This window comes from Nematostella vectensis, chromosome 15 (assembly GCF_932526225.1).
Source record: "Nematostella vectensis chromosome 15, jaNemVect1.1, whole genome shotgun sequence".
NCBI classification, from domain to species: domain Eukaryota; kingdom Metazoa; phylum Cnidaria; class Anthozoa; order Actiniaria; family Edwardsiidae; genus Nematostella; species Nematostella vectensis.
The window spans coordinates 6,988,767-7,002,139 of NC_064048.1; the positions used below are offsets into that span (position 1 = coordinate 6,988,767).

General features: G+C 41.8%; 2 protein-coding genes across 2 annotated transcripts; both read right to left on the minus strand.

Annotated features, from left to right (window-relative positions):
- Nucleotides 1-1,955: 1,955 nt before the first annotated feature.
- On the minus strand, nt 1,956-4,084 carry LOC116611452 (pyroglutamylated RF-amide peptide receptor-like). Its single transcript, XM_032371791.2, has one exon. It carries the CDS (start codon nt 3,846-3,848, stop codon nt 2,724-2,726), a length of 1,125 nt encoding a protein of 374 aa, XP_032227682.2. The 5' UTR covers nt 3,849-4,084; the 3' UTR covers nt 1,956-2,723.
- Nucleotides 4,085-10,764: 6,680 nt separating this feature from the next.
- On the minus strand, nt 10,765-12,805 carry LOC116611458. The gene is made up of 2 exons (XM_048723088.1): nt 11,752-12,805; nt 10,765-11,633 (listed from the first exon to the last, which is right to left on the minus strand). The coding sequence occupies exons 1-2, from the start codon at nt 12,803-12,805 to the stop codon at nt 10,765-10,767; spliced, it is 1,923 nt and encodes a 640-aa protein (XP_048579045.1).
- Nucleotides 12,806-13,373: the final 568 nt, after the last annotated feature.

Below are 13,373 nucleotides of genomic sequence, written 5' to 3' on the forward strand. Positions count from 1 at the left end.
TTCTAGCGGACCCGTCGGTGGGAGTCCAAATAGCGAGGCCATTATGTAGCGCAAGTACGTTCACCGGCTGCCACCATGTAACGAAAAGCTATTTAGAGATTTTATAGGCTTTACTGTGGGTTCGAGGTCGATTCATTTGTCTTATTTATGCTCAGTCTATTTTACAAACTGACCCCGGTGTTATATATCAATACTGTGATATCCGGGGCACGTGGGGGAGCAGTGACTCATTGCAAATCACTAACTAAACATAACAATATTATTACACTTACTAGAACACTATGCTTCGAATAAGCCCTTGTTGCCAGCCTTACGGCGATTACGGACACCTTATTAGAATCCCTTGTTGCCAGCATTGTATGGCTCTAAGGCATGTAAACGAATAAGAGCGAGGCGCCATAAAACAAAGTGCCCAAAAAACGTCTTTTGATTGTATTATATGGGCATATATTTCCCGCAGCCTGGTTGTTACGAAGCCCTTGTCCAATGTAAGGAAACCCAAAGTGAAGCACCTATTCTCTTTTACTTAAACTAACCATTTCTACTTTTGATATATTACACTTAATTTTTGCGTCATTAAGATTTCGCGAATTTTCCGATTTTGAAAGATTCGCGAGAATAAACTTACGCGAAAATTAAGTGAGACACAAAAAACCTTGACCGTTAAATGAGCTTTATTAATACACCTTGTCTATTTAGTGCTCTAATTCGCCGTGATTATCGCCTTTTGCTAATTCTTTAAGAATGCAAAGTGCATAGAGTATATATCCATCGGTAGAGAGTGCCGTTAGGGGCGTACGCAGGATTTTACCAAGTTGCAGTCAAAGCATTCAGAAGCTGAATGAGGGCGTGGCCCCTCATCACGCATTCCCTTGAAAATTTCATAGCTCCCGCTTTTTGGTTTGAAATTGGCGTCAATGCGTCAGACTTTTTAGAATGTTACACGATCCTCTATATATACAAATATATAGAGGATCAAATATATAGAGGTATACAAATATGCGATTGAGTTTTTTTGGTCATCGCGCGGGAGCCCTGTGGTTCTGCCTCGCCTCCCCGCCTGCTTGCCCGCGCAAGCTATTTAAGCACGCTTCCCTGACACGGTCGCCTCCAACCGAGAAAAACACAGACTTCCAAACATCTAAGAAGTGGAAAAACATATTGAGAAACTCTATTATAGTCATGGATCAAAGGATCTACTATTTTTTGTTTCAATTTTTGTTTCAATCAAATCATGAGAAAATACTTAGCCTCCATGATAAATTGAAGATAAAAACAGTACTGCTTCATTCAATGAAACCTTACCTAAAACTAGAATTTTATTGTCAACGAATTCTGGTTTGACTCTAGAAAAAAGGTGCATTCTGGGTATTGTGGTCCTCTTTTCTGACAACTTTTAGGAGTGATGTCATCTTGTCTTAAAGTCCTGTTGTTATTGGATAGGATGAACTTATGGCATAAGACCCCCTAAGTAATAGCAGAGTTGAGAGAATCTTTGAACACCTGAAGGGATATAGCAGTTGTTAGAATTTTATTTAAAAGATTGGAGAATCATCCTCATCTACCCCCCCCCCCCCCCCCCTCATCCCCCTTCGGGGTCTCGCTTAAATACTGTTCTCCAAAATTGTTCAAAATTGTTCACTTACTAGAGAAACTCCAAGCATGCTGCCAACTTAAAGGAATGATGCTATGGCAGGATGTATATAATGCATTTTTTATTATGCAGCTAAGTGAAAATAAACACAACCTGAGTAACACAAAACTAGTTTTTATATTGTATGTTTTAGCACACAAATAGCAGGCGTAATGAACCACGATATTATGAACCCCCTGATAATTTAGTATAGGGATTTAGTGTGTGTCCATGGTTCTCTACAATTAGGGTCAGTGTTTTGTATGGACCACCCAGACCACCCAGGCGTACATTTCGAAGACATCAGCCAAAAAGCACAGAAGAGAGGCCAATATTTGCAATTTCTTCTAAAAACGCTTATACATTCACCTCGCAAATACAATACATAGTGTAATCTTCTGATATATATAGAATGTATAGTGTTGCAATGTATAGAGTTTTAAATTCTGAAGAGAATAAAAAAAACATTTCGCTGTATTTGTTTCAATTTTCCTGAAAACATCCTGTCTCAACACACTTGAAGCCTTCCCTAATAAACAACAACATATCAACAACAATAATGTATATACAACCTATTTTAAAGTTCTGCTATCAAAAAATACCATGGGAATCGTCAAATTTCGACTGAATGTTGGAAAATGTGAATAACAAGATTACTTGACATCCTTATTCTTGCAAATAATTATACCCATAAGCAGTAATTGGTCTTACTGCCATTCGCTATTTCCACTGACAAAGTTTATTGAAATAAGTGTATGGCTCATATTAGATGCATACTGGCTCCGCTTTTAGGAGGTGCCTAAATCTATATATTAAATTCAAGTAATGGGCCATAGGTTAGAAAACTACGTGTAAGGTTATTATGTTACCCTCGTTACAAAGTTTAGTGTATTCACATAACAAGCTGGTATCACCTACTTTAAATTAACTAGGTTATTTCAGCCATATATTAACGAGCCAACTCAAAAGAGCCGTATTCAAAAGATACTGTAAGACTCACCTAAACGTACCATTAAGAACCAGTTTAAAATCCTTTCTGATTTGTTGAACTACTTAACTTAGTTTCGGTAACCTCCCGCTGACTGTGTCTCTACTGTGGCGAGGTAAGACTCACTTCGAAATTTCTCTTTCTGTTATTTGTTGTTGGCACCGAGGTTAATCTCAGCCTACTGTTTTTGTAATTTTTCTTAGGAAAGAACCTATTGAATAAAGCTCTGGCTTCATCCCTGTACTTTCTTCCTATGAAACAATATAAGATCGGATGGCAAACAGAGTTGAAAAACACCATCCACACACAAAACACGTAGACCTTGTTCAAAGTACTAAAATAGTTGACAAAGTCGCTTGCCGCAGGCTCAGTGAATTCGTTCCATATTGCCAAGCAAAGATACGGGCCCCAGGATAGCATGAACACTAAAACTATCAGTACGAGAATTACAACGACCTTGCCTTTATTGTGTAGCTTGGAACGATGAATGTTTTTCGCCGAAAAGCATACGTCGTCATCGCTGTTGGTTTTCGTCTTTACTATGAGTCTTCTTCTTATGGAGGATACAGTTATGGCATGGATGACTACCATGGATATCAAAGGGATGAAGAAAAAGCAAACAGAGTGCGCAATCACGTAATATTTACTAAAATTGTTTGTTTTAGGGTATGACAAAATACACTTTTTCTGTCCACTGTCTTCGATTGTAACCAATGTCTTAAAGGTTGTTGTATAGGCTGCATCGATAAAAGCTACAAACCAGCAAACTCCGACAATGTAGCGAAACCACTTGCGATAGAAACGGGACTGGATGGGAAAACAAACAACTGTGAATTTCTCGATGCTGATTGTAAGGAGGATAAGCACAGATGCATCCAGGACGGTGTTTTGCAAGAATGTCACCGTCTTACACATGAAAGCTCCAAATAACCACTCATCTGCGATGTAGAGATCAACAGTAAGAAGAGGAATGCATGTAACGGTGATAAGAAGATCTGCTACGCATAGATTCAAGATGGAAAAACTCGTGCAGTTTTTCAGGTGACGCGCTCGAGTTAGCAAGTAAAATACGACGAAGTTCCCTGTGAAGGAAGCCAAGAACGTCAGAAAGAAGCTGGTTATTATACCAACCCTCTCGCTCCTCGAGAAGAAACACTTAACCGAGAAACAGTCAATTTTAAGTCCTTGAGTTGAATTGGTATCTCCAAGTGAGCTGTTATGCGCCATATTAGAAAAAAAATCCTGGCGGTAGCTGGAGTTTTAATGTTCTTATTTGAAACACTCTCCGTTAATCTCCCATGGCAGTGTGTTTTTTTTCCAGCTTTTTGTGTATCCTAGCAGGCAATGGAATACCCTGGAGACTCTTTGGTTGAGCTGAAAAGGCAGAATCTGTCGGTAAGCGTTCCAAATTGGATATCATTTAATACTTTCTGAAGAAACAATCATGTGATTTTACGTTTTGTTGAGCAGGCTATGATATCACAGATACTCTCCTTCGTAGCTGGTGTAGAACAATCAACAACCACCCTTGGTAGCGTCGAAACCACTGATCACTTGAAAACGTTTTGCAATGCAACGAAGCTTTCATAAAAAAAACCTTTTTTAACAAAATCTGAACACTATAACCAACTGCGCAAGGTTAAGCTGTGTGCACTGTCTGTCATACTAAAAGACTCGTCCTCGCAGACAAATTTTAAACAGTCGTGAAATCGCCAAAAAGGCCCTCAGACCTCGATTGGGTAATATCTGTGACGTCACAAATCGAAGTCACGTCTGCGACGACACAAAGTGTTGGAAGTGCCTGAAACGAACGCCAAACTCTTTACCCTCGCCGATTTTCTCTTCCTCGTTTTAATAAATCATCTCTTCCTACTTTTAATTATTGATTGTAATTCCATAGAAAAACAATGCAAGCATCTATAAGATATTTCTGTTCTTCGTCTTTTGCCTTTTTTTTAAATTCCGCCCTTTTGGAATAAGAGGTCTAAAGTGACCATCAGTCTAGTTTTAATAGCTATAAAATGCGCAATTTATCTTGTCCATATTTTCCCATATTTCCATTAAGTAACATAAGCCTTTTGAGGCACCGACTATTATGACAAATTTGTCTTTATTTCGAAACTTCCGACCGGTAATTTCTCTAAAGCGATTATCACCTTCTTAGTATAAATATTAATCTCTATGTTTAATTCAAATAGTGATTCCCATCGCGATATAAATAAGCGATTCAGGTCACAATGCCAAACTCTCATCTTGGGGTTTATACACATACGAACACAGCGGCAGTAGATCTGAGCGCTTACTAAAAGCAATGACCGGCCAATTATCGGAAAAGTTATCATAGGAAAAGTTATCATTCGCAGGCTATTCACAAAGAAACAAAACAAATAAATGTTTCCTTGCCTTTGTATTAATAATTTTAACCTTTATCTCCCACATTGCTAAGGAAGAGAAGTAGGGTACAAGTACACCAACGTCTCTGAATTTGGCCAAGATATGCGTCGAAGAAGTCAACATTCCCGATGCAGCCGTTCCCATGAATCCCTGCTGCTATCGCTCCCCATATCGGGATGAGAACGGCCTTGGTACGTGTCAAAACACAAACGAGCGCCCGCGGGCCTATCGTACCATTCACAAAATGGAAAAAAAAATTGTGTTTAACATTTAGCGAGTTTCCTATAAGCGTGGTAAAGTCAGGAGTTTGTAGGTTACAAAAAATGCTCCAGTTTTACCCTTTTTATAATATAGCGTGACATTTTTTTTTCAAATTTTTACTTACATTTTTCCACAACAAAATGTAAAGATCAATGTTTGCCGTTTTATGATACTAGAAGTTAATCCTCGCCAGTGTGATGGACCGAGTTCTAGAAGGCAAACGCAGACCTAGCTTTGGACAACTTTAATGAAAAAAATTTTTAAAATAAAAAATATATATGAAAATAAGAAAAAAAGAGAAGTGCTTGCGAAGCCAAATAATGTAAAAAAGAAAGTGCTAGCACTATCGGGAAGACACGAAGAGCCTAGAATAGGGGACCAGACTGCTGAGCATGCAAATTAAATACCACTTGGAAGCCCTGTTTCCTCTCAATGGTCGGATGGTTATGCGAGAGTGCTCGCAAATAAGCGAGAGTTTTTCAACTTTGCGATCACGATACTAGTCTGCCTAGCAGCCATTTTAGTGACCCTAAAAGCGGCTGCTAAACAGACTAGCATGATCCCGGCTAGAAGAATAACACAAATTGAGAAGTTGATCGTTTGGGTCCGATTTACAAAATAATTACGAATGCTAGAGAACAAAATGGCACGATAGACTTAAGGAAGTCGAAGGAATTATTCGCCTTACACAAGTATGGCGGCTTCGTTTATCGGAGGGTACAAATTGCAGGTCGGGTGCAGGTTGAGTACAAAACACAGGTCGGGTGATTTTCCTGTTTTTTTTTTTTTTTTTTTTCCTTTCCCTACGTGACGGTTAAAATATTGAATTCTTAGATTATCGTTTATTACTAAGCAATCATGTGACCGTGGGAATAATACGAAAATCTCGCAAACGATTTGCTGCACATTAACCAAACTCGGGTCAAGTAATGTATAACGGTAGATGGACAAGTGAAAAAAAGTTATAGGTGATGACGTCACAGATCACGTGACCGTGGGATAATAACGAATATCTCGCCAGCGATTTGCTGCACACCAATTTAACTTGGGTCAAGTAAAGTATAACGGTAGATGGACAAGTGAAACAAAACGTTATAGGTAATGACGTCACAGATCAGACAACTACTATTTATTGGGATACCTGTGGTATGCCAGTTATAAAATGCAACTGCTTTTTAGCTACTGCGCATGACAACTTCTATTTATTGGATACCTGTGGTAGCCCAGTTATAAAATGCAACTGCTTTTTAGCTACTGCGCATGTGCGAGTAGCTACAATGTCATCACGTAACTTGAATCCAGTAATGTATAAGGGTTTGGCTGATGTGCAGCAAATCGCTGGCGAGATATTCGTATTATTTCAACGCTTGGTAAGTTTTTTAGGTACTAAGGTTCATGCTATAGTACAAAGGTTCATTTTTTTGGTACAAAGGACGGGCCCGTAGCCAGGAAGGGGGGGGGGGGTCAGCGTCGAGTGAGGCGGTTCTTCCGAGCCCCCAGAACCCCCCCTGGCTACGGGCCTGAAGGATCATGCTATAGTACACAGGTTTATGCTATGGACTATGGTACACAGGTTTATGCTATGGACTATGGTACACATGTTGATGCTATGGTACACAGGTTCATGCTATAGTACACAGGTTCATGCTATGGTACACAGGTTCATGCTATGGTACACAGGTTCATGCTATGCCACACAGGTTCATGCTATGGTACACAGGTTCATGCTATGGTACACAGGTTCATGCTATGGTACACAGGTTCATGCTATGGTACACAGGTTCATGCTATGGTACACAGGTTCATGCTATGGTACACAGGTTCATGCTATGGTACACAGGTTCATGCTATAGTACACAGGTTGATGCTATGGTACACAGGTTCATGCTATGGACTATGGTACACAGGTTTATGCTATGGACTATGGTACACAGGTTGATGCTATAGAACACAAGTTTATGCTATGGTACACAGGTTCATGCTATGGTACACAGGTTTATGCTATAGTACACAGGTTCATGCTATGGACTATGGTACACAGGTTCATGCTATGGACTATGGTACACAGGTTCATGCTATAGTACACAGGTTGATGCTATGGTACACAGTTTGATGCTATGGTACACAGGTTCATGCTGTGGTACACAGGTTGATGCTATGGTACACAGGTTCGTGCTATCGACTATGGTACACAGGTTCATGCTATGGTACACAGGTTCATGCTATGGACTATGGTACACAGGTTCATGCTATAGTACACAGGTTGATGCTATGGTACACAGTTTGATGCTATGGTACACAGGTTCATGCTATGGACTATGGTACACAGGTTTATGCTATGGTACACAAGTTCATGCTATGGTACACAGGTTGATGCTATGGTACACAGGTTCATGCTATGGACTATGGTACACAGGTTGATGCTATGTTACACAGGTTGATGCTATGGTACACAGTTTGATGCTATGGTACACAGGTTCATGCTATGGTACACAGGTTCATGCTATGGTACACAGGTTGATGCTATAGTACACAAGTTCATGCTATGGACTATGGTACACAGGTTCATGCTATGGACTATGGTACACAGGTTGATGCTATGCTACACAGGTTTATGCTATGGTTCACAGGTTCATGCTATGGTCCACAGGTTTATGCTATGGTACACAGGTTCATGCTATGGTACACAGGTTCATGCTATGGTACACAGGTTGATGCTATGGTATACAGGTTGATGCTATGGTACACAGGTTCATGCTATGGACTATGGTACACAGGTTCATGCTATGGTACACAAGTTCATGCTATGGACTATGGTACACAGGTTGATGCTATGGTACACAGGTTGATGCTATGCTACACAGGTTTATGCTATGGTACACAGGTTGATGCTATGGTACACAGGTTGATGCTATGGTACACAGGTTCATGCTATGGTACACAAGTTCATGCTATGGACTATGGTACACAGGTTGATGCTATGGTACACAGGTTGATGCTATGGTACACAGGTTGATGCTATGCTACACAGGTTTATGCTATGGTACACAGGTTGATGCTATGGTACACAGGTTCATGCTATGGTACACAGGTTCATGCTATGGACTATGGTACACAGGTTGATGCTATAGTACACAGGTTGATGCTATGGTACACAGGTTCATGCTATGGTACACAAGTTCATGCTATGGACTATGGTACACAGGTTGATGCTATGGTACACAGGTTGATGCTATGGTACACAGGTTCATGCTATGGTACGCAAGTTTATGCTATGGACTATGGTACACAGGTTGATGCTATGGTACACAGGTTGATGCTATGGTACACAGGTTGATGCTATGCTACACAGGTTTATGCTATGGTACACAGGTTGATGCTATAGTACACAAGTTCATGCTATGGACTATGGTACACAAGTTCATGCTATGGACTATGGTACACAGGTTGATGCTATGGTACACAGGTTGATGCTATGGTACACAGGTTGATGCTATGGTACACAGGTTCATGCTATGGTACACAAGTTCATGCTATGGACTATGGTACACAGGTTGATGCTATGGTACCCAGGTTGATGCTATGGTACACAGGTTGATGCTATGCTACACAGGTTTATGCTATGGTACACAGGTTGATGCTATGGTACACAGGTTCATGCTATGGTACACAGGTTCATGCTATGGACTATGGTACACAGGTTGATGCTATAGTACACAGGTTCATGCTATGGACTATGGTACACAGGTTGATGCTATGCTGCACAGGTTGATGCTATGGTACACAGGTTGATGCTATGGTACACAGGTTGATGCTATGGTACACAGGTTGATGCTATGGTACACAGGTTGATGCTATGGTACACAGGTTCATGCTATGGTACACAGGTTCATGCTATGGCCCACAGGTTCATGCTATGGTACACAGGTTCATGCTATGGTACACAGGTTCATGCTATGGTACACAGGTTCATGCTATGGTACACAGGTTCATGCTATGGTACACAGGTTCATGCTATGGTACACAGGTTCATGCTATGGCACACAGGTTCATGCTATGGTACACAGGTTCATGCTATGCTACACAGGTTGATGCTATGGTACACAGGTTGATGCTATGCTACACAGGTTCATGCTATGGTACACAGGTTCATGCTATGCTACACAGGTTCATGCTATGGTAGACAGGTTCATGCTATGGTACACAGGTTCATGCTATGGTACACGGGTTCATGCTATGGTACACAGGTTCATGCTATGGTACACAGGCTCATGCTATGGTACACAGGTTCACGCCCATTCCCAGAAATAAGAGACAACATGGCCGCCACGCATGCGTAATAGTGCACATACAATGTCAAAATGGCTGCTATTTATTATAATGAAATGTGGGGAGACATCACAATTTATCAAATTTTCTCGTTTCAGAGATTTTGGGCTCACGATGCAGGACTTGAAAAAAAAAACCCTTGCCATTCCAGTGACACACTTTCCGTTCAAACAATGCCAGAGAAAGCCCTATAATTGTTCCTTGGATATTGCACTTTTGTTCGCTTGAGAGCATACAACCCTCCATACATTCTCTGTAATTTCATTGAAATCGGGCATAAAAGTAGTCGTTTAAAAGGCAGAACTGTTCGCCGCATCACAGGTGCAGGACTCGAAATTGGCAAATCGACTATCCTTCCATCCAATTGGCCAATAAAATAGGCAGTAGCGCCTTTCAATCTTGTTCCCGAAGAAATAACATTTGATGTATTTATGCCTAGTTCAGGAACCATTATTGTTGTCTTTAAGATACAGACTGAAGCAAGGAAAACGGTGCGCTCCGCAAGAACAACTTCTCTCCGTTCGTCCGTTCTCCATTTTGTTTTTAAACGGCCCCACGGCTTTCTGGGATAGACACAGGGGAACCATAAAGCCCTTCTAAAAAATATATTTTTTTAAATTTGCGCATATGATGTTTTCCAACATCAGCAAGACTGCGGCAATTCCATTATCATCGGACGTATCAAAACAGAGATGCCCCTTGCACGTTTAAATACCGCTAATACTACTTTTATTTGGAATTTTAGTCAACCTGATTAAAAACTTCTAGTGTAACAACAAAAGGGAAGCCCTGTGCTGGCCGGAATCTCGTTTTTATTTGTGATACCGCTGTTATAGATAGATAGATAATTAGATAGATAAATAGATGGATGGATGGATGGATGGATGGATGGATGGATGGATGGATGGATGGATGGATGGATGGATGGATGGATGGATGGATGGATGGATGGATGGATGGATGGATGGATGGATGGATGGATGGATGGATGGAAGGATGGATGGATGGATGGATGGATGGATGGATGGATGGATGGATGGATGGATGGATGGATGGATGGATGGATGGATGGATGGATGGATGGGTGGGTGGGTGGTTATTACAGACAGTATTACAGACTAAATTAAGGCAAAGGGCCAGCACATATAGCGTTATAATATTACAGAAATCGATAAGTTACAAAGTCACCAAAGCGTTTAGTTACAGAAATAAGTTTGTAGGTATTCATACTGCCGGATCTTAGTGAGTATTCATGCTCGTTATTAATTACGCCTCCAGTAATTACAGATCGAAGGGGTTCTAGCTCCTTAGCGGAGGTCATGCGACTGATACAAAGCTCGCGCCTGCGGTCAGCAAGACTTTGGAGCCCGCTGGCGTCCAAGGCCTCCTTGTATCGTAGATGGGGTAAAACGATACGGAGGGCCCTCTTTTGGATGCACTCAACAATGTAGACAAGGAACCCTGGTATATTAGCCCATAATGGACCTGCGTACTCCACAACAGATCTAATGAGTACACAATAGATGGCAACAAGATCCTGGACCGGTACTTCAGATATCTTAAGGAGCCGGAGAGCGTAGAGCCTTTTGTTTGCCTTCTTAACTACATAGTCTACGTGCTTATTCCACGATAGATCTGAGCTAATGTGGACACCGAGGATTTTGTAGCTTTCAACCCTTTTAATCACGGAGCCCATGTGTTGCAGGGCATTACCTGGCGAGGGCTGGTACTGCAGGAAATTAATGACTAATTCCCGACACTTTTTGGGGTTGAGTCTCATCCCACGCTCCGTAGCAAAATTGCAAATATCATTAGCAATAAATGGCAGATAACTTGGCGAGCACCTGGGAATCACTTCAAAGATAGTGGTGTCATCAACATACTTAATGCGATATGGCCAAGTGCTCGCTAGCCTGTTTACAAGTATACCAAACAATAGTGGAGCAAGCTTAGTGCCTTGTGGTATGCCCCCATTAGGGAACACAGGCGATGAGGTGTGGCCACTGATTTTGACGCGCTGTGGTCGGGCTGTGAGAAAGGCAGCAATCCAATTTTAGAGATACTCGTTGACTCCCAGAAGGTCGAGCTCAGACTAAGTCAAAGCCCTTTGAAAAGTCGGCAAAAAATATGCGCACATAATTTTCGCCTCTTTCAAGCGATTCAAGGATGCAATGGAGAAAATACACCAGGGCCTGCACAGTAGACTTCCCTGTTACAGAGAACTGTTTAGGGTCAAGCTTATCCTTAACGCATGCGAAGAGCGAATCAAGTGCAAATCCCTCCATAACTTTAGCTAACTGAGAAGTAAGGGTAATGGGTCTAAGGTCCTCACTCAGAGTCTTTCGAGGGGAGCACTTTGGCACTGGATGGACAATCGACTCCTTCAGTTCTTGGGGAACAAAGCCTTCCATCAATGAGAAATTGTACAGGTTGCAGACGACATCAGACAGTTCAGGGGCAAATTCCTTCCATATGACACTGAGGATTGGGTCAGGTCCAGATGACTTCTTCACTTTGATGCGACTTAGGGCTTTAAACGCCTTTCCAGGGGTGATAAGCAGTTCAGGGGGGACTGGCCCCGAGCAGGTAACTTGCTGGCTGATGGGCGCGAAATTAGACGTAAGACCAAGAAGAAACTCATTGAATCTTTCAGCAAGAATCTGGACCGACGGGGTAGAGTCATCCATCAGCTGGTGCCACCACTCATTTGAGACAACAGAGCCACTCAGACATTTGACTTCCTGCCACAAGCGAGAAATATTTGACTCTTTAAGCGCAGCAACTTTGTTGGAATAGTATCTTTCTCTGCATACTTTACACTCTCTTTGCACTTGATTCCTGAGTTCTTTGTACAGGCGAGAGTCTTTACCGAGGGTGATAAGAGCCTTCTGTCTGCGAGCAATCAAGGAACAAAGTGATGTGCCAATCCAGGGTTTGTTTGTGGCACAGACTTGAACTCTCTGCAAGGGAAGATAAGTGTTCACAGCGTCAGTGATGACAGTATAGAACCGCTCAAATTTTTCCCTAGCCGTCTGAAGGCTCAAGATGGTATTCCAGCAAAATTGAGTGATCCAGCGGCCAAAGGCGTCCAGGTTGCTGCGCCGCAAGTTTCGTCGCCAGACAGAGCTCTTGTGGGCTTTTGGGTTGGTAACCGACAAGTTGGGCTTGATCAGGATTGGGTAGTGATCGCAACTACCCATCTTGGAGAGCTGTAAAGGTTGCTTAAAGTACTTTGGTTTGTTGGTCAGACACCAATCGAGTGTACCGGTGTCTCTGGTCAAGACATTTATTATCTGAGTCAGGCCGGTCTTGTGAGTGACATATTGAGCCTTAAGTCCGGTGCTGCTTGGATTGAAAACGCCTGTGACAACTAAAAGGCCAATTTCCTATTTATCTATGGCTCGTTTTGTTGCAAGTCTGTCCCATCCAAGCATATCAAGGACAAATGACAAGCAATTGCATCTTAGGCAGACTGGCTTATTGCCCTAATTCACTAGGTCCTCGATTTTGCAGTTTTTGTAGCTTATCTGCGAGATGTCCAGGTAATCTACCCCAGACTGCACTCCAGTACTGGAAATGGGGTTTGTATTAGCGCATCGTAAACCTGCAGTTCGCAGATTTATGATTGTTCTGACTCGTTTCAGCTCTCCATTGCGGACGATATTTTATTTGAAATTTCCTCGATATTCCTCGCCAGGACAGGTTTATGTCCATATATAGACCTAAAGGTTTGGTGTGGTTTACTCCTTGTGATCTCAACACTGTCAA